Source organism: Polypterus senegalus, chromosome 4 (assembly GCF_016835505.1).
Source record: "Polypterus senegalus isolate Bchr_013 chromosome 4, ASM1683550v1, whole genome shotgun sequence".
Lineage (NCBI taxonomy): Eukaryota > Metazoa > Chordata > Cladistia > Polypteriformes > Polypteridae > Polypterus > Polypterus senegalus.
Window position 1 is genome coordinate 227,672,266 of NC_053157.1, and position 26,159 is coordinate 227,698,424.

Below are 26,159 nucleotides of genomic sequence, written 5' to 3' on the forward strand. Positions count from 1 at the left end.
TTATTTATCATTTGGTACATGGTTCATTATGTGATTATTCTTATGCATTGTGCCAACTCCATTTGATGATAACTTGATTAATGCTATCACCAGGTGTCTAATCAATTATGTACGCTTTTATTAATATGGGTTTGAGAAATATCTTTTACATAACGTATTTTCTTTGATATATTTCTTTTGATTCTCCATGTTGTATTAGGACACAGGATTTTAAAAAAGTAGACAAATCTGTGAATAATTCTGACATATTTAACAGTGATATACTAATCTTCAAAAAGTATAGAGGTGGTCTGTCACATTCTGTCATTAGCCTGAGCAAAGTATTTCTGGAAAATTATTGAGGTGGCAAAACAATCACACCTTACATTTGTAAATTGATAGAAATTTATTATAGTTGTGATAGGCTGCTTTTCAAACAAGTAGAGTATATGAACAAATGAATTAAGCTGTTTCTTTGTCTAACATGTTGTCTTGTATTTTAAAATTCCACATACTGCAATTCAACATTTATTAAATTTTGCTTAATAGTTGCAAATTAAGTACTTCTCTCATTGATTATTTTTTCTCAATAAATGTCATAAAGTTTAAACATTTACATACACACATTTTTTCTGTGACCTCAGATCAAGCTTAAACTTGAGCCTCAGTGTTCTGTTGAAAAGAGTTAAAAACGAGTCTGAGTAACTAAGAATAAATGAAAAAAAAAAAAAAAAGTCTAAGTCTGCTTAATCCGGAGTTGAATCACCGAGGGTGGACCCGGGCAATCACAGGGCACATGACACGAATAATCCCTGGCAAGACACCAGTCCATCACTGGTTAATCACAAACCACACACATACTTGAGCCAGTTTTCCATCTCCAATCCATGTCACCTTCATGTTTTAGGAGCACTCAAAGAAAACTCATGCAGACACGGGAAGAACATGTAAACTTCACACAGGTAAGACTCAGGACATGAATCCTGCTCCTCTCACTGTGAGTCAGCCACTTCGTCACTGAATCATACACAAACCAAATGACAAGGTGGGATGCCTGATCACTTAAAGTTTGTTTACCTTACAATACCAATTTGTAATTTGACTACGTAAAGTTTTTAGTTGTTGTTATACTGTATGGCTAAATTAGAAAAAGTAAAAACAACCCAAAAAAATCCTTACTGATTCAGTTGTGTCCCGATTTTAGTTAGCTATGTATTACCCTTACCTTGAGGCTTTACAAGCTACTAATGACTTAATCACAAGTTGGAGAAAATGCTCTAGAAATTCACACTTAACCATTTTACAATGGTTGAAAGAGGCATAACTCTCAACTTCTCTTATATTTAACAAATGGTACATAGGATATACAATACAATCACAATAGTCCCAAATAAAAAAAAATATATGCCCTTCACCATCATAAAATTATGATTTGTTGATAAGTCTGGTGAATTTGCATGTGTATAACTACTGTTGTGTTAAAGTAAAATGTGAAACCATCTTGATTAACTATAAAGTGGAATTAGACCCAACCCAGTCTTCGACCATAATTTTCACGTAATTATAAAAAAAATAAAAGTTTTCAAATTTAGTTAATCAATTTAAATCTAACATTATTTCTCTCCTGTGCTTTGGTTCCATTTGTGCAATCTTTCCGTGAATACCTTAAATGATTAACATTTAGGTCACATTTATACTTCTATAAAAGTCTCTGGCTCTTTCTGTTTAGAATATCATGTTCCAGATGTTTTTGAATTCCCAATTGACAAAAGAGAGCAGATACCAGAGGCCAATTATTTTGGTCAAGTTATTGGCAATATAGTAATGGCTGGAAAACGTGTTTGATTCCAAGTAATGAATGAAGCTGCCTACTCAGTTTGTCTCATCTGTAATTTAGACACATCTTCAAAAAGATGACGGTTCTGCTTCACAGATCCTTTTCTTATATGTTCTGCACTCCACATCATGCCAGCCACTATAGCTCTTTGTTTTGTACAGTGCCACACAATTCTCTCCATTAGGACTATATGCATAATTAATGTTGTTGTTTGGCTCCATTCCGCCATCACTTTCCCTTTGAGCCCAAAACCTACAAGAGAAGGACAATTAAACAAGTGCCAGACTGGAGGCTGGAAGCCCCAAATGAAACATACTTTTAACAAAGGCAATCCACATGTAAGATGAAATCTTTAGAGGTCTAAGGTTTTAAACTGAATTAGTGACATAAGCAAACCTCTGAAGTAATGTGTACTTGTAGTACTATGAAGGTGAAGGGGAGTCAGGGGTCTTTAGGACTTCAATCATTCTCAGCAAAACAGCCAATGTTTATTTTAGAAAGATTACTTTATACTCAGCATTTCCATCCAGTAATGAACAGTGTAGACTTTAGCTTTATTCATCCTTCCCATCATAATGAACATTTTTATTTGACTAAGCATTTCTGTTATAATTGTGTATTGTCACACATTTATTGCTTGTCTGTATTTCGTTCAGATGATTTCCATTTTCACCACCACCACCACCATCATCATCATCATCATCATCATCATCATCATCATTTTCATTCTCTAACACTCAGCTACCAAGCCATTCACTACAGCAAGTCTTTCCCAGGTATCGCTGTGAGAGATGTGAAAGCCGTGTATTTATATACTATTATCAACATTTTCTAATAATAAAGCTTTTCCCGCTTTCATGTGAGATGGCTATATTTGACAAGCATTGTCCACTCTCATCTGTTGTACACTACCTTGACTGATGGAGATGTACTGATTAGACACTAAGTCGTACTGACATGCTAATGTTACCTTTGCATGTGGGAGAGGTTTGTGTTCTGAGGTGTAAGAGTTAATTAAAAGACAGATTTTCCTCCTAAAAAATTTGTTTTTTGGTTGCTGCTAAGGAACTGTGTGAGAATTTTAAAAGCTTTTTTTTCCCTTTTGGTTTTTTAAAAGGGTTTGGAAAAATGACTTTTATTTACTTTTACTTGTTCTTGTTATTTGTATTCAAAACTAGCATCAACAATGTGAGGCAGTTAGCAGTAGCTGATACCAGTAGCAGGTGAAACCAGCAACACTTTAAGCAAATAACTGGTGTTGTGGCAATGAAAAGTTAAAAGTAACATGGATTCCTTAGTGGGAAAAAAGTCAAGACATGTACAGAATATTGGGATAGAGCACCGTATAACACTCGTACAGTTAAGCATTAATGCTAGCAGAAAGTGAGGGCACACGCATTCATACGTAAGAACGCTGACTTCAAAGTGATTAAGAGAAAGACTCTGTAGTATGTAAACAGGCATTTAGTGAGAAAACACTGATCAGTCACAAACGGCTGTAGAAACAAGAAAGAGAATAAGGAAACAACTAGCAACAAATATTCAGTAAACTGGTTTTCTTAGTAAGAGGGAAGAAATGTGTAAAAATGTTTACTAGACTGAACAGTTTTTTGTGTAGAGGAAAGTAGAGCAATTAAGAGGGCGGCAGTGTAAGATGTTCATGAATATGAAGAAATACAAATGGTGTAAGTGGAGAGCTTTCAAGTACAGAATAAGAGGGGTGCAAAGTTAGTAAAACAGATAAAGAAAAGTAAACTTAACCTCAAACAGCAGGCATTCGAGAGGGAGAATATTACAGGAGCTTAGGTGGCCAAAAAGTGTGAAATAACTGTAGCACTTCTTTAATCAAATTTTTAGTTAACATTTAAAAAAAAGATTGAGCAGTTTTAGTAATCCAAAGTCAAGTTGTAATAATGAGGCCAGTGCAATGCAAGTCCTATTGGATGTAGAGCTTTTTGGAGAATGGCTTGTAGGAGTCAGTCCACCTTGAAGGCTGTGTCTGCAGGTGATGCTAGCTAATCCAGCACCTCAAGCTCAGGATCACTCAACTGGATAAGGGATGGACTGACCTGACCCAAGTGTTCTTTAGCAAGATCCCCCGAAGGTGGTGTGGGAGAAGACTCCAGACCAGACTGGTGAAGAGAAATGGGTCACATTCTCAAGGCGCAAGGCAAAGGGTGCGCTCTGTCTGGGGAGCATCAACGCCAGAATTGGAAGTGTAAAACTGTTTTCAGGTTCCTGTAAAGCTGGATGGTGTCTCTGAAGATTCTGTGGTGGTAGGCAGGCATGAGGAGCCCCAACAGGCCACAGAGTCTCACACGGTGTGCTGCCTTATGGGTGCACAGGTGGGCACTCCCCTGGAAGATTGTGGCCAAAGTGGGGGTGGATCCAGTTGTTATTGTCCATGTTGGAACAAATTACCTAAATGAGGATAGTCTGTCAATTCTGCAATGCAAATTTAAAGAGTTAGGTGCCAGGTTGAGGCACAGAACAACTGACTAGGTAGTTTTCTCCAAAGTTTTTCCTGTGCCACGCACCAGTCCAGGTAAGACTGAGGAGATTGGAAGGCTTAATATATGGCTCAAATCTTGGTTTAGGGTAGAATTGTATAGTTTTATTAGGAATTGGGAAAGCTTTTGGATCAGTTGGGACCAATTCTGCCATGATGTGTTACATCTGAACCAGAGGGGCACCAATATGTTGGGGGTCATGTGATTAGGTTAGTCAAGGATTATTTAAATTAGAGAATGGGAGGTGTTGGGAGTTTAGGACAGGGCAGATTAGAAATGTAAATGAAGGAATGAACAACAGTGTAAAACCAAATATTCATAGTAGCAAAAATCTAACCCAAAGTTTAAGTTGTCACACATGTGTGAGTAGGAGGGAGCTGAATCGACCATGTGAAAATAATTCCACGCCAGGTCATGGGGTGGCAGGGTACACTTAACCTAATTCTGTTATCTCTGCAGACCAAACACGGGAATTCCGGTCTGATTCCACATTAATAGTGTCACTTACGGTTCCGACGCCAAGGACTATGCCACTTTCGGTTTCCGGCACCAAGATGACATCACTTCCTTTATGGCCCCTTTAAAGCTGCTATCTCTCCTGCTTAATGGCAGTTCGTTTCAGGACTCAATTCAATGCACATGAGTGCCATTTCCAGAACCATTTGCAGCCAGGTACAATATATGGGTGGCTGCCCCAAACCTTTTTGTGTGTGTCAAGGCTGTTCATTTTACAGTGGCATAGTCGGCAGGATGATGGCCTCCTAATGGAACCGGAAGCCAGACCAGAAAAGAACCTCAACATACCCTCAAATTTGCCAAGTCAAGAGGAGTCAGGTAGGAGAGTATCATTCCTGCATCACTGAGTGAGGGTTGGTCGGTGTGTGTCAGGGGAAAGTGGAGTGAGTTCCAACCCAGAAACCTAAAAGCGGAACCTGGGATCATGGACAAGGGACCTACAGAGGAGGTAGTGAATTTACTTAAAATTGTAACCCTAAAACCCACCTACAGTAATGAGTTCAGTCTGATAAAATTCCATTTTCCTCTAACTTGTTGATTAAAATTTTTAATTAACTTTCTTACTGCTTTTGTTTGTCCAAAGGTTTGTTGTCCACCCATAAAAAGTGACCTTCTGTCACCTGATCCGTCAGTCCAATCCAGTAGGATTTATCAGTACCTCCTTCAGAATTCACCAATGATGTTAAGAAATCCTAAGAAAAAGAAGGACTCTTTAAATTGCACTGCAGAACAATTTTTTTGAAAGGTCTTGCTTCACTAAGTATGCACAAATATAGTTTTGGTTTTACAGCATCATGTAGGAACTTTGAGAAACAGACATTTATATGTTTACTGACAATGTATTTAGTAACGTTTATGCTTCACATATGCTATTAAATTTAACAAAATTAAAAGTGTTTTGCTCCTGAGTTTCTTTTGTATTCAATTTCTGGTGCATCATGTTGCAGTGTCCAACAGTAGTCAGCAAGCATTGACGGATTCCAGTTGCATGGTATCGTTTCTCCTTCGTAGCAATGTCCTGGTGAAACCTTTCACCGTGTTCGTCACTGACAGCACCGAGATTTGCGGGGAAGAAGTCCAAGTGTGAGTGGAGGAAATTAATCTTGAGTGACATGTTGCACTTCATTGTATTCTATGCTTTGAGAAGTTTGTCTACCAGCTGAATGTAGTTTGGGGCTCTGTAATTGCCCAGAAAATTGTCAACAACATTTTTGAAGGCTTTCCAAGCAATTTTTTCTGGTGCAACTAACAGATCTTCAAACCGCTTGTCACTCATAACATGTCTGACCTGGGGGCCAACAAAAATTCCCTCTTTGATCTTGGCGTCAGTTATTCTTGGGAACAGCTGTCTTAAATAACGGAAACCTTTGCCTTCCTTGTTCAGAGCTTTCATGAAATTCTTGAAATGAGTCCCAGTGTCATGTGAAGAGGAGGCAAAAATATATTTGTCAGGTCGACAACTGATTCAGGTGCCACATTTTTCTGTCCTTGAACTAACTTTTTATGGAGTGACCAGTTCTGTTGAGAATAGTGCGACTCTTTGACATGGCTGTCCCATTCACAGATGAAACAACTGTACTTTGTCCTAGTAACAGAGCAACGACTTAAAGATCTCTACAGATATTCCAGTTATACCTGCTATACTGGACATGCTTCAGCAACTGCTCCATATTCTCATATGTTTCTTTCATGTGTGCTGCATAGCCAACAGGTACTGAAGGATAAACATTGCCATTGTGTAGCAGAACAGCTTTCAGGCTTAACATTGACTAATTAATGAAGAGACGCCACTTCCGGGTTGTGATCATAACCCAAGGCCGAGAACAATCCTTCAATGTCACAACAGAAACAGAGACTGTCGACTTATGCAAAAAATTTGGTTATATCATGATGTCGGCCTCGAAACACAGAAATTTCCGTACCTAGTGACAGCAAACACCATTCATGCCGTCTCGAATCCAGCAGCTCGACTTTTGCTTTTGAAAAACCCAAATCTCTCTCTCAAAATCCAGGTCATTGTCACTGTCAGTACCCTGCATTGCAGTTTCATCTGGTTCGTCTAAGGTCCAATCCTCTGGTGGTTTTGGAATTGGAAGACCGTCGTCATGTGGCATGGGTCTCATTGCTGAAGGCAGATTAGGATATTCAATTGACTTCTTGTTTTTGGCAGAGAAACCAGACACATTAGTCCAACAGAAGTAACAGTCTGTCACATGGTCTTTCAGTTCTTGTCATATCATCGGAACAGCAAACGGCATCGTCTTTCGAGTGCCTCTGAGCCAGGTTCTCAGACTGACAGCACATGTCGTACAGCAAATGTGAGGTGCCCATTCCTTGTCTTGATCACCAATTTTACAGCTGAAATACAGATGATAAGCTTTCTTCACAAGAGCAGTCATCCAAAGTTTCTGAGGCGCAAGTGTATATTCACCACAGATATAGCAGAATGTATGACAAGACATATCAAGCTTACTTACTGTTATATTGCTGCAGATACTATACTTTACTATACTGATACTATACATACACACTGACTCTATAGTAACCAAATGAGTAGGATCGGTGTATGCAAGCTACCTTTATAGCATGCTGGGACAGCGTCAAGCTCGTTCAGACCTGCCCAGGATGTCAACTTCCACAGAACAGCTTCCAACCTGGCCTGATTTCATGCCTGGACATGCCAAGGCTGCACAAACCGTTGTTGATAAGTCACTTACGGGAACAAAAATGTTTGGATACAAATATAAGAAAAAATCATGACAAAATTGAAGATTTCCCTGAAACATGATGGGTAAATTTTGATGTGATATTCGTGATCAGTGCCCAAAATTCTATAAGAAACACCGAACAGTGTTCAAGAAGCAAAAACTTTGTAGTGCAATGAAATGTTTATTTACTATGTGACATCCTGCACATCTAATTTACCTTCTTCTCTGCTCCTCCTCCTTACCCTAGTCTTATATTGTCCCCTTTTTAATTCTCCTTAGTTTTTCATTAGCCTACCACCATGATGAAGACAGTACCTGCTCCTCCTTGCTCTGTATAATAACCAGGTGTCCCCCCTTTGAGATGCAGTTCTCTTGACTGTCATTCCAATTGAATTGATCAGTGGAGAAAAAATAACACTTGCAGGTGAAGAGTAACCAGCTTTTTGGACACAAAGAACAAGTCTGACCTGTGAAAGACAAAAGAAAAGAAATGTGAGGAAGTAAAGATGACACCCGAGCATAGGGTCAGATTTACTTTTTGCACACGTCTTGACATGGAAATTTAGAGAGCATCAAAAGAATGAGACAGATGAGCCAATCTGTGTTTTTAACCTAAAAGTGTAAAAGGTACCTTGGAAATATGAATTATTGTAATGGAAAAACACAGTGACACCTGTAGCCCTGTCAGACTGAAGCTGGCCAGATATTTTTCACATTGTCCTTAGAGTGAAAGCCTCTCCAAAGAGAAGCAAGACACATTAGATATTTGTAAAAGAATCAGGATTTCCATGGATATTACTTACCATGCTTTGAGATGTCTCTTAAAGGACAGACTTTATCCAGTGTCATTACTCTATCATTGAGCTGATCATACTGCATCTGAAGACTACTGTAATTCTTATTCAGCTCTTCATACTTTCTCCACAGGGCAGTGTAATTTGTACATTTCTGACACATCATACTTTGACTTAGCACATTATTTCTCTTGAGGTTGTCTGCATTACCCATATTATTACAGTGTGTGAAATCTGTGGAAAAGCACAAATGGAAATATTAAAATCTGTCTTAATTTAATTGTAGTGCTTTGTGTTATGTTAAAAGAAGGGTTTAGGTGTATGATCCATGGAAATTGTAATTTGTATTTGTACAGCCAAACAGTAGATCTTCATGCAAACAGTGCCTACAGGTAAAGGTGATGTGGATTTTTCACAAGGGAAAAGTAAGTGCACCTCTCCATGTATCACCATATTTAAGCACTAGATATCTCCAGTTATGGAATCTTTCGTTAATATATAATCTTTTACAATCTGTTGTAAGTATATACTTAAATGGTGTTGTAACAATTAATTTTTAAAACATAAGGAAACAGATTGAAGGTAACTAAAGGGCTAACTAAATGTGGCTTAAAGCTGGAGCATGTTGAGGTCTGACCCATCTTAGAGGAGCCACTAAAGTAATTACTAAGGTTGAAATGAAGTAAATGAGTAATGAACATCCACTTAAATAGTGAGGGTATCTAGTGAGAAAGCCCAAACACCCCTAATGTGAAGCTGTGATAAGATCAATGGGAAAAGCCATAAGACACTCTTAATAATGAAGCGATGTTCAGAATAATGGAAAAATCGACATGTATACAAAGTTACTTGTGGCTGTAATTGATTAGTTATGATGACATAATTCTGCATATTAAGAGTCAGATGACATGATGTGTTAGATAAGGTAATGGTAATAGAAAAATGTAAAAGGGAATAAATTGTTTGATTAATTGCTCACTCCATTGACTGAGCCATTTGTGCGTATATATGTGCAAATAAAGAATGGCTCTGCATTCTTATCTGATCTCCATGAATGACTTCTTTAAAAATGAAGAAAGCTCTTTCTTCAACAGGACAGGATCTGCTGATTCATTAATATCAACATGCGCAGTGCCTTAATGACAAGATCAAAAGAGCTCTCTAAGGCCCTCAGAAAGAAGACTGTGCATGCCCACGAGTCTGGCAAGAGATTTAAAATGATTGTCAAATTATTTGAAATCAGTCATTCCACTATAAGGAAAATCACCTACAAGTAGACTGTTAAATTGTCCAGGATGGGCTGTTCCAGAAAATTCAGCCAAAGATTTGACGATTTGATACTGAAAGAAAATCTTCAAGAACCCCATAAAATTCTTGCAGATGTTTTGTGTCAAAGTGCATGTATCTACAATCAGTGAGAGATTACAGAAATTTGACCTCTGCGCCAAGAAAGCCTTTGCTGTCCAAAATGAACATTAGAGCACGACTACAGTTTGGCATTAAACACTGAGGCAAAGACCACGTCTTTGAGCTGGACAGATGAATCAAAGATAAAGTTGTCTATCCACAGTAACAGTAAATATGTTTGGTGCAATCCAAAGACAGCATTTCAGGAGAAGAAGCTTATGTCAACTATGAAGGGTAGTAGTTGAAATGTTACGGTTTGGGGTTCCTTTGCTGCCTCAGGCCTAGACAGCTTGCAGTCATTGACTACACTATGATTTCATCATTATATGAAAGTGTGCTTTGGGAGAATATGAGGCCATCTGTCCAAAGGTTCACAATAATAAATATGAAGCATGCTAGCAAATGGCTCAAAAGGTAGAAATGTAAGGCTATGGACTGGCCTAGTCCAAGCCACTGATTTGAATCCCATTTAATTGCTGGGGGGAGATCTGATACAACAAGTGCATGCAAGAAAACCCACAAACATCTTGCAGTTGGAGGAATTTTGCATGGAGGAGTGGTCAAAATTTTCTGGGTCAATGTCAGAGAATGTCAGACAGTTAAACAAAATGCCTACAAGAAGTAATTTGTGCTAAATGGGGCAGTGACAGCTTCTGAGGCCAAGGGTGGACTTGTGTTTTACCCTGTAGACATTTACATCTTATTTTTGTTGAAAAAATAAGTACATTTCCTTGTGTTTTTCATTGTTATCTGCACATACTTTTTACACAAAGGTCTACTATTTGCCAGTTCAAATATGTTGAAAAAGTCAACGATTTCCATGCTTTGTATTTGCTTTTTTACGTGACTGTAGACAATTTTCTAAATCATTTAACTCCGTAACATTCCAGGCCTTTCATTTTTATTTTGACCTTTCAAATCACATTTCACCAAGTGTAGGCTCAGAGTGTTTATCTTAATTTATAAATAAAATACTGTACACCAATAGTAAAGTACATAACAAATAGCATTCATATACTGTATTTAAACCACATTTCTATGGAGATCTGTGTCTATAGTTTAAAGGAAAACCCGGTCAAAACCTGAACTACAGGCAACTTCTAATTGTTCAGGACACTAGAGGAGTTCTAATGACAGTTCAGTGGCTACATTTATGCCAATGCCAGTGGCAATGTGCTACCTACTGGAGTAGGCAGGTCATATGGGGCTTACTTGACCATTTAACAGATTAGCTGATTTGAAAACTATAATAACACATGATACTGTTTGAGGATGATCTCAAAGTACGGTCCCATGAGTACACACAAGTACCTCTGACCTCAGAAACTATTCCTGGAATATTCCCTGAAATTACTATTTGCTTATAATTCTCTTCTACCTGGTGTAGAGCTGAGCTTTGACTTGTAATGTTATGCACTGGCAAAGACTTGATTAATAGAAGGAAGAGGCTAGAGGCCTTGTTGTAAAGGAGGTGAGAGAAGGAGAGAACTGGGTGTTATTTTGGTGGGTAAATATTCAAACCAATCCACCATTAGATGGGGCAAATACTGACTTGGAAGGTCAATTTGGGCAGAACGTTACTTGTTTTCCTTTCTTTTTGACATATCAAGAACATCTTCTATCTTCCGTAACACATACAAAGCAAACAAAGTAATATTGACAGAAATTCCACCAAGCACATACTATTATGCTTTCTGGATTTTTTATGTTATGTAACAACACCCTTGTAATTATTCCCTTTTTTATTGATTTTGTTTTTATTCTAATCCATGCTGAATTAATTTCTATTGTTATATTTTGATTTTGTTTTGTTTTCTTAAAATTTGTAATTTTTTCACAATATGATTTGGTTTACTTGGGCACCATCATTTCCAGGGTTTCTGTTGTTAGTAATTTTGGCTCGTGCTAACACATTACTCCTTTAAGTGAGGATTTGAATGTCATCTTCCTGCTTGTATAAAGGATGTTGACATGCAGTTGAGAGTATCCAGATTTGTGTATAAATTCAAAACACAATATGCAATAGAGCTTTCTGTTCTTAAGGCAAAAGATGTCCCAGTATTTAGGAAATTCTGTTTCGGTTTTGGAATTGGGCTTTGTAATTTTGGCGTATTTTGGTTTCCTATCTTGACCTCGGCTTGAATTATGACAATGATATCTCTCCATTTTCTCATATTCCATCTTTATGCAATTTTTTAATCTACCAATTCTTATCTTATTCATGGAACCAAAGACATGACCATTTAACAATTGAGATCAGTTCTGAAGAAAATAAACCACCTAGATGTCCATGGTCATTTACAAAATCCAGAGTCACAGTTCTGCTAATTTCAACCAACTGACCATCCTACCTATTCCAGGCCTTCTGGAATTTGAATAGTTGTTCTCTATAAGTGTTCTGAACATCCACTTGTACTGTGAGCCAAAACACCTGATTAGTTTGTAAAATGTCCAGTAATTGTCACTGCTGGGAAAGGAACTATAAACTAAGAATTTAATAATTTATACCACTAATTATTTTATATAAATATACAGCCATATGAAAAAGTTTGGGAACCCCTCTCTCAGCCTGCATAATAATTTACTCTACTTTCAACAAAAAAATATATCAGAGGTATGTCTTTTATTTCCTAGGAACATCTGGGTACTAGGGTGTTTTCTGAACAAATATTTTTAGTGAAGTAATATTTAGTTGTAAGAAATTAATATAAATGTGAAAAACTGTCTGTGCAAAAATTTGGGTACCCTTGTAATTTTGCTGATTTGAATGCATGTAACTACTCAATACTGATTACTTGCAACACCCAATTGGTTGGATTAGCTCATTAAGCCTTGAACTTCATAGACAGGTGTGTCCAATCATGATAAAACGTATTTAAGGTGGTCAATTGCAAGCTGTGCTTCCCTTTGACTCTCTTCTGAAGAGTGACAGACAGCATGGGATACTCAAAGCAACTCTCAAAAGAGTTTAGGGGAAGGCTACAAAAAGCTATCTCAGAGGTTTAAACTGTCAGTTTCAACTGTAAGGAATGGAATCAGGAAATGGAAGGCCACAGGCACAGTTGCTGTTAAACCCAGCAGGTCTGACAGGCCAAGAAAAATACAGGAGTGGCATATGTGCAAGATTGTGAGAATGGTTACAGACAACCCACAGATCACCTCCAAAGATCTGCAGATGGTGTATCTGTACATCATTCTACAATTCAGAGCAATTTGCACAAAGAACATCTGATGAAACATGTGGGATGGGTCTATTGGACTGTAGAGGTGAAAGCATATTTCTTATATCTACACATATATATAAAATCCAATGTCTGTCTGTCCGCTTTTCACGAAAGAACTACTTAACGGATTTAGATTGGGTTTTTTTGTATAATTTGCTTCAACATTCCGGCTGATTTTGCTCTAAGTATCATTGTTCGCTAGCGGTAACAATTTATTTGTGCAAATCCGAGAGAGTTGCTGCAGGCCAAGTGTGGTGGGGGTGTGGGGGGCATGTCGGTATGCCCCTCCTCACTCACACGCCCCCTCCATTCATATCGGTCTACCTCTCACCACGTTTTGGAGCGTACCTTGCCTCTGCTTAGCTAGCAATACCTGTTTGTTTAACTGACATTATCATCTAGAGATTGTTAAGGAGTCACATTTGATGTTTTTGAGGGAGAGATCAGAGCTACTTGTGTTTTACAGGGAACCTGCTGATTGCCAGAGATATCATGCTTTTCTCCCAATTCGGGGGATGCTCTCCTGTCAGAGCTGAACACGATAAGATACAGTACAAACGTTTGACGTTGGAGCATACCTACCTTCTGCTTTGCCAGAATTCCATTTTTTTTTTTTATTGATTTTTAAAGTTTATCCTGTATCATTGCTACGTTGGTGAAGCCGCGGGAGACAGTGAGTATTCAATAAAGGTCAATATCAATTACAAAAATTCTTTCTTCTTCTCTGACAAAACTCCCCATATTCATGTGTCACCCATATAAATACTTCCTCTATACAGTTAAGCAAAATATGGTGTGATGTTACATGAACTACTGTACATTTCCTAGAAGCTCCTAGGGAAGAAGAGTTGTAGAATAAAAAAGGAAGACATTTAGCATGAGGCTGAAAATAAGGCCATCTTCTAAGTTTGTGATTCTTGCAGCAAACAAGAAAACACCACAGATACACACCACACACCTCACAGTTGCAGCAATACTTACGATACACAGCAAGACCAACAAGTGCAGGTACCAGCAAAAAACATAAGAAGAGCAGTGCTTTGAACCAGCTGGCTGTCTTATTCACATTAGCAGAAAGCACTGGTGCTGTTGGGAGAAAAAATAGAAAGTATGTAGCAGTTAAACAACACCCACCTGCTAAAATGTTATTAGTCAAGTCAGATTCAACCCCAACAGTGTTACCGGCTGATGTCTACAGAAAGTTAAAAAACATTTACACTATTGCAAGTATTACTCTCCTGATTGTCCTTCTGCGAATAACCATATTGTAGAAAGCAGTCATTGATGACAGTTTATCCATCTCTTCAACCTGTTTATTTCAATATAGGCATAAGGTGAGTTGGAGTCTTGTAAATGCTGAATAGTAAGAAGGGACCAGACCTGGATGGGATGAACATTGATATTTTTGCAGAAACTTATTCATACCAGATAAGTTAGTAGATACAGTTAAAAGAATATACTCATCTTTGGGTGATAGACGGTTGATACCCAACGACAACTCAAAGAAAAAAAAAATCAAGGTCACTAAAACTAAGAAGGTGCAGAGTTAGCCAGTGCACCACAATGCAACCTATATTCACAATATTAAAAAAAAAAAAAAAGCAAGATCTCAATATATGTCAGCGAAGGCTGCAGTTCTTATAATTGGCCTTAGCGCCCATTGATGACACAGTAAAGAAAGCAAAGTATGTAAAAGTCAAAGCCTGGATAAGCTGAAAAACATGAATAGCTGCATCCATTATGCATCTAGGATGTGATGAATGCATTCAGACTAGAAAATGTTACGGAAAATTAGTATCTTAAATAAAGAATAGAAATTTTCAAAGTACAAATGTGTCTTAGTGAAGCAAACAATGAAAGTCAGAGGCGTTTTACAAATTCATACAAAAGACATACAGTATCAAATTGCATTCGCATTTCTTCTTCCAGTAGTGATAATTGCAACAAAATTTTTCTCGTTAGTTTCAGCAATATCACACAAGTAGTTCATTGTCACCTTCTGAAAATGACTTAAGAATGAAGTTTAAAAGATTCAACATCCATATAAAAAACTGATCTGGGTATAATGTCAGGACACATCACAACCACCTCTAATGACCAATTAGGTAACACTGTTACCAACATTTTAATGCTAAATGGAGAGAATCTATGACTGACACATTTTGTTCAGTTTTTTTAAAGTTATTTTAGCCAAGTTCAACTGTGTATCAATAAACTTACTATTATTATTATTATTATTATTATTATTATTATTATTATTATTATTATTACTTTGTTTTTGCTTCTATGTTGATGAGATTTAATTTAAGAATTCACTTAATCACAAACAGAACACAGTATGTCCACCAAGCTGGGTGAATACAAAACTGAATGATTTTTGTAAAGTAGCATTTTTGGACTGTCCTTCTGTGAAGTTCACTGTCATATTTTAAAGAGAGAGTGTCACGTTAAAATGAACATAATGCATAAACCAAGACATCATTTGTAAACCAATTAGGCAGACATAATGATGGTGCTATGCCCAAGTTAAAAGAAGAGCAAGCCAGTCCTCAGGGAGGAACGTGGGACGCGATGTGGTCAGATATAGGTGGGGTGGCATGTCCATGTGTTATCATAAGGTGTTAGCCCTTAGTGTTGAGCTTTACTGATACATATGATTTTCACTGTGATTATATATTAATTATACTGAATGACTTCTTTTTCTGTTAATTGTTAGCTATTGCCATTAGCACTCTTAGGAAGCATTTTAAATAAAGCTTTTTGATCTGTGACCCAGTCCCGCTGCTACTTTGCCACAAAGACAAGTATTAATGAAAAAACAAGTATAATCCTCATTCCGAGGGTTTGTTTAACACTAAATTTCAAGGAAATAAGAATTTAAACTAATTACATAATTAATAGCTGTAATTCAGTCATATTTTTCATGGTACAGGATGGCTCAGTGTCAATTGAAGTATTTTTCACATCCTAAACTGGTTTTGTGAATTTTACTTGATAAGCCGCAAGCCGCACCCACTCACCCATGACCCATGATAAGGTCAGGCAGTGTTTTCTGTCAATTTAATGTGGTGACTGGGAAGGCTGAGATCAAATGCTGAATGACCTGTAAGAGCCCTTCCAGGATGGGCAAGTGCCCATCTCCTTCAGCTATAGTACTGAATCCATCCATCCAACCCACTATATCCTAACTACAAGGTCATGGGAATCTGCTGGAGCCAATCCCAGCCAACACAGGGCGCAAGGCAGGAAACAAACTTCAGGCAGGGCGCACTCACATACACCTAGCCCACACTAGGGACAATTTAGGATCACCAATGCACCTAACCTGCATGTCCTTGGACTATGAGAGGAAACTTGAGCACCCAGAGGAAACCCACACAGACACAGGGAGAACATACAAACTCCACACAGGGAGGACCCGGGATGTGAACCCAGGGGTCCTAACTATGAGGCAGCAGTGCTACCACTGCGCCACCGTGCAGCCCTAGTACTGAACTCCCCACTGGGATATATGTTAAGAGTATTTGATCTGGATCACTTAGAATTCCTGCTGCCTATAATAGAACAGAAGGAAAATGAGAAAGTATTGCAGGGCAGAGGGTAGAAAAACAGAGAAAGTGTAAAGCATGACATACAGATGAGTTAAAAAAGTTGATGGTGTCATCTCGGGTAGAAAAGAAAGGTATTGGGGAGAACTGTCTTGTGTTTATCCAAATCCCACAGATACAGAAGACAAGAGGCTAACAGGGCCCTCTCCCTATATTAAGTAAATATGACGTTAAATTGAAAAAAATTGAGCTGGCTCATAATGGGGGCGAAGGTGCCTGCCCAAGTCCCAGGAAGAGGAACAGTAGTTAAAGTCTCTGACATGGTTAAAGTCTGTGGCTGCTTTGACACCTGAGGAATCATAGTCTGACACAAGGCTTCAAAGTACTGAAAAATGGATAAGGAGGATATGAAGAAGGTAAAATAGAATGATAACATTTGGAGGCCTTCACCCTTGCGGGAAATTCCAGGTTGACATAAGCTGAAGGATGGCTTTTGGGGGCCATCATGCACTTTAGTATTTAAGATTAACTCGTATAATGGAAAGCCAGCAGTAATAGGAAACACAAATGGAGAAAGGTAGGCCTCAAGTCGCTCCTGAACTCAAATTCAGGTCCCCAGTTTTGGATTGCGCCCTTTTTCTCTTGGGGTTAAAGTCCCAGAGTACAAGTATGCAGAAGTCAAATATGGGGGTTAAAGTCCCCCTAGAGCAGACAAGGGTTCAAGTCCTTTCCATACAAACATAGAGAATACTGAGTGTGATAATTGCTTAACAGCAATATGTCAAATGTCATTATTTGTACTCATATTTAAGTATGAAAGAGATAATGAATCACAATTACAAGCTCCCTTAAAGCAAAAAGCTAATTGCATAAGGGAAGGTCAATCATAATACGGCAATGTATATCGCACATGGACTCCATAGGGTTGAATCCACTGACTGGACCAGTTCTAAGTATTTGCAATATTTGGTATGCTTTGGCTGTTGGACCATTCGTTTTTCTCACCATACTTTGATACAGGTTCATCTTTGTCTTGTCTGTACACAACACCTTTTTCCATGCTCTTTTAAATTTTTTTTTTTGTTTTGTGGCTCTGTATTTCTGTTCATGAAGTCTTCTGCAGATAGTCATCTCAAACACATCTACACATCTCTACCTCCTGAAGACTGTTTCTGATCTGTCAGACAGGCATTTGGGGCTTTTTCTTTACCATAGTGAGGATTCTTCTGTCATTAGCAGTGGTGGTCCTCCTTGACCGACCAGTCACTTTACGATTACTGAGCTCACTAGTGTGTTCTTTCTTCTTAATGATATTCCAGACAGACATCCTAAGCTTTTACTAATGTCAGCAATAGTTTTATTCATGTTTTTCAGCCTCATAATGGCTTCTTTGACTTTCATTGGCACAACTCTTGTCCTCATGTTGAGCAAAGGTAACTACAGACTCCAAAGTGTAGAAGCAGGCCAAACTATCTTATGACTGCACTAATGAAGCGCTGAAAGACAAACAACTGTGACACCAATCGTACCAAACATTATGGTGCCCCGAATTGGGGGAACTATGTATAAAAAGTGTTTGTTATTTCTACATAGTGTGATCGAAATGTATGCAATATGCACTTCATGTCTGAATTGCTGGCTTATAAGTTTAAAGTGTGGAGCAGAGGGGTAAATCAAGAAAAAATGTCTTTGTCCTAAACATTTTGTAGAGCACTTTATATAATTAATCAATAATTACAAATCATAAAGTAGCATAATGCAAAAAGAACTACCTTTCGTTCAAAGCGTTATACTTAGGTGTGTAAATGGTCACCCAGCAAAGGCACAACAAAAATCATCTTTGCAATAAGCTTTTTCAGTTACATAGGGATCACTTTATTTTCCTGGTGTATATGAAACATTTTCAGTGTTCTTAATGCCACATCTGAACCAAATCTCCACCACTTGCATGAGCGTGGAATACATGGCATTAACGCTCTCCATGTCTTCTCCCATGTGTGGGTGTATAAGCTGAATGCTTCACTCTGCTATAGCTGCTCAGCATTTCCAGAGTCCTCAAAACACAGGTCTGCGGACTCTGTTCAATTTTAACGGAACCATCCATTATAATGTCACCAGAGCTCTCTCTCACTTATGGTGAGCCAGTGTATAATCAATCCTGCTGGTTTATTTATCAATAAGACTATTTAACAGTGGATGGTAACATTTCCACCTGGCATTTTCTTTTCTCATATCATACCAGAGAGACAATTTTAATCTGCATAAACTACACTGAACTATTTTCTTTTTCTTAATTAGATTATGGATCTCTCCAAAACTTATGTTTTCCCTCAGTTAAAAAATGTCACCTTTACCAATTTCATTAAGCCACACTATTTCTTCACTTTTAAAGGTGTATAACCGGAATACTGTTTTATGAGGACTTGTTCTTCCACCTACACTGCTGTAGGGAAAACTCAGAACTGCCCACATAGATCCTTACACTTGTGGGGGGTTCAGGTCCTAGCTATGCTCACCAACAGACCTGAGGCACCTAACAACCCCTGCTTTGTCTATGGCCAACGAGCTTACATGCACCTGCCTTCACACTGGTGTGAGTTGTGTTACTTGTCCTATGTATGTACTACTTGATTTAACTGTTTGTTCATGTTCTGTTCCACTTTGGGTTAACACAGGTTAAACGTACCTTCATTTCAGTTCCTCAGATGACTCTGTTCAGTGATGGCATGTAGTATTGAGCAATTTTTCTGCCTCACAGTTTTGCGCCTACAGCCTTGTCACAAATAAATGAACTGGCTGAGAGCTGGTGGTTAATCTCACCTCTGAGGCCCTTCAAGAACTTTCTCTTGCTATAACTTTGCAAATTCAAATGGCTCTGGATATGCTTTTGGCAGCTGAGAGAAGCACCAGCAAAGTTTTAGGACGGAAATGTTGCACCTGCTTTCTGGACACTTCTCACAATATATCTGACCTGCCCTATAAGATTTTCCATGCAGGTGATCCAGTTCTTTGCTCCCGACTACTGACTGGTTTCCTGATTGTCTTTCTTTTTGCCTGGCTTGGTGAAAAGCCTCATTTGTTGCTTTAATAACTTTTGTCATTGCTATTCTTTTGTGCTTCTGTATTTTTACATGTACCATGCAACAACATTATGGAAGACTCTTCTGCTTCCCCTCCAGACTTGTTGCCTTATCACTTGAACTGCTTATTGCTAATATAAATGTACCTGAATCAACTGCTTATTGATTGTTGTTGTTCTAGAAGAACAAAATGGGGGGGATTGTTAGAGTTGATTTTTACCTTTAAATATGATTTTCACTATGTGATTACATGCTGTATTGATTATACTGAAGGAGTTCTGTTTCTGGTATCTGAGGGCTTTTGCCTTTAGCATTCTTATTTTAATTAAAGCCTTTTGATCTGTGATTCAGTCGTGCTGCTACTTTAGCACAAGGACAAGTATTGGTAAGAGAATAAGTATAATCTAAGGTAGCAGAATCCTGTTGATTAAAAGTATCTTCCAAGGACATGTAAATAAAACTAATCCTGTACTTCTGTAATTAACAATTGGATTTAAGAAATGTAATCAACAGCTGTAATTCAGTTCATTTGTCACTTTTGTGGCCCTGGGTCGCTCCATGTACATGTTAATAAGAGTTTTTCTAATAGCCTGAACTTGCTTTGTGAATTTGACTTTGAGATTACTGATGAACATAATTTGGAGCAAAGCAGACATGAGGCTTTTAGCACAAAATGAGGCCTACCTGGAACAGTCAGTGACAGTATTTAAATTGTATGGTGCTGAAAAAGTAAAGAATAAAATCACTAGTGAATGGAATAAATAAACCAAGTCACTAGCAATGAATAAGTTAAAAAGGAAGAAGACCATACACATTTAACATCATACCTTCGTCATATGGCAAGAGTTGAACTTTTAACCTGACCCCTTCTAAGCATCTGCCGCTTGTGGTACTGGGAGCAAGTAGGTGCACCTGCACATCCCTAGCTGGCATGACAACATTTTGTACAGTGCATGCATTAAAAAGAAGAAGTGACTCTCCCTATTTCTGACAACCTCTGAATGTGGTTAGAGTGATCTGATCACAAGTGTTTTACTACTGGTCTTTAATGCAATGAAGTGTTATATCCGATTGTGCTGATGCCAGGTATCAGTGGTGCAGGAAGTTGGTCAGACTGGAGAGAAAGACTTTAATTTCAAAAAGAGAGCAAAAATTAAAAAAATAAACAAAGGCTGCATGATTTTTACTATTTTACTTTTAAAATGCTTACTTGCTTACTATCCTTTTAAGAAAGAAAAGTTAATTTTTCAAGCCAACTTTCACACATTATGTTGGGATCAAAACACAGCCCCTGAAATACAAAGCACTTGATGTTACCACTACACCACAGCCGCATCTTTCTTGAAGGTCTTTTAGTTGTAAAAGTAAGTGAATGATTTAAATACTTGGTGATGCTTGCAAAGAAAAAAGATCATAGTAATACTTTTAGTAGCAACAATATGCTGTAATCATATACAATAATTAAAATCCATCCATCCATTATCCAATCCTCTATATTCTAACACATCCCAGATAGCATAGGGCACAAAGCAGGAAGAAATCCCCAGGCAGGGCGCCAGCCCATCGCAGGTCACACACACACACACACAATTTAGAATTGCCAATACACCTAACCTGTATCTTTACACAAGGAATGATAGACACTTGGAATAAGCTACCAAGTAGTGTGGTAGACAGTAAGACGTTAGGGACTTTCAAAACTCGACTAGATGTTTTCTTGGAAGAAATAAGTGGATAGAACTGGCGAGCTTTGTTGTTCTGAATGGCCTGTTCACGTCTAGAGTGTTCTAATGTTCTAATATCTTTGGACTGTGGGAGGAAATTGGAGCACCCAGAGGAAACCCACGCAGACAATACAATACAATACAATACAGTTTATTTTTGTATAGCCCAAAATCACACAGGAAGTGCCGCAATGGGCTTTAACAGGCCCTGCCTTTTGACAGCCCCCCAGACATGGGGAGAACATGCAAACTCCACGCAGGGAGGACCCAGGAAGCGAACCCAGGTCTCCTTACTACAAGGCAGCAGCTGTACCACTGCAACACCATGCTGCCCACAATATTTGAAATCTCCTAGATATTCATTTCTTTACATTGGCAATTCCATATTATATTTTCTTTTAAGAAGTTTCTAAATCTGCAGTACATTGGCTCCCAATAGCAGCACAAATTGGATTCATTGAAATCCTTGATACCTGTCCACTAAATAGTCATTTTGGTATATGAAGACACTTAATGAGGTCCTATGCAGTCAAGTGTGCTAGTGAATGGTGTCTGGCGACACCACCTCTGCATGTTGTCAATTTTTCATTCTAAACTCTTTTCATGTTTAGCCCCTAGATAGTGGAAGAAACGTCCTAATTTCATCCAAACCGCTGATTACCTTGGTGTGTTTGAGAAGTGTTTGAAGGCTCTCTAGTTCAGTGAATGTCTGTCTAATTGATAAAGGTTTTTATCTGAGATATTTAGTCGCTAAGAGAAGAGTAATCGACTAGTCTTGTGTTGTCCTGTTTACATTCATCCATTGCTGTCGACTCCTGTGTTCCTGTGGTAGGAACAATTCAAATGATGTCTGAGTTGTAATCCCTTGCAAATGTCTTTTTATCACATGGTTCAGAAAATGAGTCCCATCAATGAAATCATTCTTAGGACCCCAAACGTTGGAATTCGTTCTTTCAATAAAAACTTTGCAACAGAAACAGAATCCACCTTTTTACAAGGTATAGCCTCTGCACACCTAGTGAACATATCTACAATCACAAGAAAATACCCCCGACCCATATGTTTAGGCAATTCAGCAAAATCCATTTCAATGTGCACAAAGCGGGGGTCCTCAGCAGTTGGTAACAGGGTTGCCGGATTTAATAGAATACACCTTTGAATATGGATGTATGGTGTGTTCAGTAATTCGTATTAGTTAGCCGGGCCATAGTGAAACGCTACATTGCTGATTTGTTGAGCAGTGTAGATACTGAATGCAGTACATAAACAACACAGTTATTGCCAACGGCAAGACTGCAGACACAGCCTCTGATATTCTATATGGTATTCCACAAGGCTCCATCCTGGGTCCGCTGCTCTTCTCAATCTACAGTATATGCTTCCGTTAGGTCAGATTATCTCAGGTTACAACGTGAGCTACCACAGCTATGCTGATGACACACAGATGTACTTATCAATAGCAGCTGATGACTCCGACTCTCTCGATTCACTAACACAATGTCTTACTGGTATTTCTGAATGGATGAATAGTAATTTTCTCAAACTAAATAAAGAGAAAACTGAAATTTTAGTGATTGGCAATAATGGATTAAATGAGGTTATCAGAAATAAACTTGATGCATTAGGATTAAAAGTTAAGACGGAAGTAAAAAACTTTGGGGTAACTGTTGACTGTAATCTGCATTTTAAATCTCATATTCATCAGATCACTAGGACAGCATTTTTTTACTTAAGACAAAAGTTAGACTGCTTATATCACTGAAAGATGCTGAGAAATTAGTTCACACGTTTGTTTTCAGTCGCCTTGATTACGGTAACGCACTCCTCTCAGGACTACCCAAAAAAGACATAAATCATTTGCAACGAGTGCAGAATGCAGCTGCTAGAATCCTAACTAGGAAAAGAAAATCCGAACACATTTCTCCAGTTTTGATGTCACTACACTGGTTGCCTGTGTCATTCAGGATTGACTTTAAAATTCTGCTTATGGTTTACAAAGCCTTAAATAATCTCACCCCATCTTATATATCGGAATGTCTGACACCTTATATTCCAAATCGTAACCTCAGATCCTCAAATGAGTGTCTCCTTAGAATTCCAAAAGCTAAACTTAAAAGAAGTGGTGAGGCGGCCTTCTGCTGCTATGCACCTAAAATCTGGAATAGCCTGCCAATAGGAATTCACCAGGCTGATACAGTGGAGCACTTTAAAACACTGCTGACAACACATTACTTTAACATGGCCTTCTCATAACTTCACTTTAACTTAATCCTGATAATCTGTATGTTCAATTCATCATAATAACTATTCATGGTAGCTCTAAAATCCGTACTGACCCCTGCTCTCTTTTCTGTTTCTTTTTCCGGTTTCTTTGTGGTGGCGGCCTGCGCCACCACCACCTACTCAAAGCATCATGATGCTCCAACATTGATGGAATAAAATCCAGAAGTCTACGTGACCATCATCATCAAGTCGTTCTGTGAGAACCCTAAATACAATGAGGACTGTTTCATTTATGTTAGGTAGATTGCCCAGAGGGGACTGGGCGGTCTCATGGTCTGGAATCCCTACAGATTTTATTTTTTTCTCCAGCCGTCTGGAGTTTTTTTTTTTTTTCTGTCCACCCCGGCCATCGGACCTTACTCTTATTCTATGATAATTAATGTTGGCTTATTTTATTTTCTTACTGTGTCTTTTATTTTTCTATTCTTCATTATGTAAAGCACTTTGAGCTACATTTATTTGTATGAAAATGTGCTATATAAATAAATGTTGTTGTTATTGCCACTGCTCTTAGACTGGGAGGGAAAGCAGCTGCAATAGGATCGAACCTTTTCAAAAAATATGCTAATGACCAATGGTGAGTGCCGTGTTTCTGAGTTAATACTGATTATGAAAAACTTTGAGTCTCGTGAACAAACAAGATAAACTGCTTAGTGTAATGATGGCATGTCAGTTAAATGCTGTTTTAACAGTGAAAAGGAATCCTCAACCACTTGACTCCAGTCAAGAGGTTCAGGTGCAGATGGTTTACACAGATAGTAAAGTGGCTGAGTCAATAGAGCAAATTCTGGAGCAAGCTGCCGACAGTAGCTAACCCTCCCCAGAAACTATTGCCACCACTGCGCCACCATGCCACCCTTATTACAATATATTAAGGAAAATTTGTTTATCCTTATATTTCATATATATTTGAACTACTGATATGTTTCATTATATCGAAAAATATGTCCTCATATTTTTGTGTATATTGCAACTTATTTCATTTTAGTAAGGGTGATCTTGATGATATGCACAGTTTTCCATCTGATTTTAAATAGATGTCTGTTGTTCTTTATTACGCTTTTCTCTTTTTTATATTTCCATAATGCTGTATATGCTGTGATCTGTGTAGGCACTTTTGAGTCTGTCTCTACCAAGGAGCACTACAGTATATAAACTGAGCTGAGCTTTGGTCCTAATATTTGCAATCACATATGCCAGGGAGAAAATGGAAGCACTTTGAAATAATTAAGAATCCCTTTACATTCAGTGCAGCAAATGAATGTTAATCTTTACAAGAGAAAAAAAATATTCTTTACATTATGATTATTTGCGTGAGAGGCAGACATCTCTTGCAGCAGATTTAGGAAGTGGACACTTGAGTCATCTTAGTTCACATCCTCTTAAAGTTTTAGCTGGACTTGTAAAAATGAACTAGACATGCAATGTGGATTTGTAAATGGATGAGTTTAAAATGGAAAGTTTATCAAAACAAAGACATTTGTCTTATTTCAGAGGCCATCTATGCAATAACGTAACAATACAAACATCAGAAAAAAAGCATCCTCACAGTCAGGGATCAAGACTGGAATATCATAAAGTCTTGTTAATCATACAAGAGAATGTAGTCAGCAACTGGTCAGCTTAGCTTCACATGCCCTGATAAAGAGGCAGACATGATGTGCAATTAGAGAGCTGAATATGACATTATAAGGAGATTTAAATCTGACCTTCACCTTAAACTGCTGCGTTGAGTGACCGTGTTAATAAAACCTAAACATTTCTTTTATGTTCTTAAAAAATATTTCAGTAATACTATAACAAAAATCCTCAGCACTTACCCTCTTGGTATCCTGCTTTCCTGACCTTTGTTGGCGCTGCTCTGTTATAATAGTCTTCAGTAGGTTTGTCCAGTGAGGCATACATGGTGTCCATCTCCATGTCTGCTTCTGTCTGCTAAGTAGATGAACCAAAGAGGAAGTAATAGCTTTCTCTTTCTCTCTCTCTCTGTTTCTCTACTGGCCTTTACTGGTGTGACCAAAAAGACTGACATCAGGGTGGTATAGGGTGGTTGAAGGCAAACCGAGGTGATACCCTGCAGTGTCTTATCTGGCAGCAGTACAGATTGTTTATATGACTGTGTCATAATAATAGTCTATTTATTGTGAAGAGGCATCATCAATAGACTGCTTGATTTTTATTTAATGGTTTCCATTGTTTTTCCAAAAAGTGGAAATTAGAACATTAACAAAACTCTGCTTTAGATTTGACAACTGCTGCTCTTCTGTCATAAGTCTTCTTCCTTTTTTTCATTGTCTAGTTTGTCTAATTTAAAGGCTGAGTTTGAAACAATAAGAAGGGATAAATAAAACCAATCAGGTGCCCCACGACTGTGGGGAAAAATAACATAATAGTATGAAAGAATCAAGCGAGCAACTGTAATATCACTGATGAAACTGTCAAGCACAAACTTAAACAAGATGTTTTTCACTTTGCACGCTCTATAAAGCCACACGATTTTAAGACACTCAGAGGAGGAATAACATGAGAGTATGTTGTAGAAGGAGGAT

The 26,159-nt window shown here is 38.1% G+C and overlaps 1 protein-coding gene across 1 annotated transcript; it reads right to left on the bottom strand.

Moving 5' to 3' along the window:
• Positions 1–393: 393 nt before the first annotated feature.
• On the bottom strand, positions 394–25,529 carry LOC120528678 (C-type lectin domain family 4 member A-like). Its single transcript, XM_039752841.1, has 6 exons — positions 25,431–25,529; positions 13,957–14,061; positions 8,354–8,578; positions 7,866–8,017; positions 5,407–5,534; positions 394–2,068 (listed from the first exon to the last, which is right to left on the bottom strand). The coding sequence occupies exons 1-6, from the start codon at positions 25,522–25,524 to the stop codon at positions 1,885–1,887; spliced, it is 888 nt and encodes a 295-aa protein (XP_039608775.1). The 5' UTR covers positions 25,525–25,529; the 3' UTR covers positions 394–1,884.
• Positions 25,530–26,159: the final 630 nt, after the last annotated feature.

What these genes read in the sequence shown, in the direction of transcription:
- LOC120528678 (XM_039752841.1), bottom strand. Translation starts at nt 25,524, where the DNA reads ATGGACACCATGTATGCCTCACTGGACAAACCTACTGAAGACTATTAT. An exon ending in GAAAGCAGGATACCAAGAGG is followed by an intron (nt 14,062 to 25,430) that starts GTAAGTGCTGAG and finishes TTCTCCCAACAG; the next exon opens with CACCAGTGCTTTCTGCTAAT. An exon ending in TACAGAGCAAGGAGGAGCAG is followed by an intron (nt 5,535 to 7,865) that starts GTACTGTCTTCA and finishes TCTTTTTCTTAG; the next exon opens with GATTTCTTAACATCATTGGT.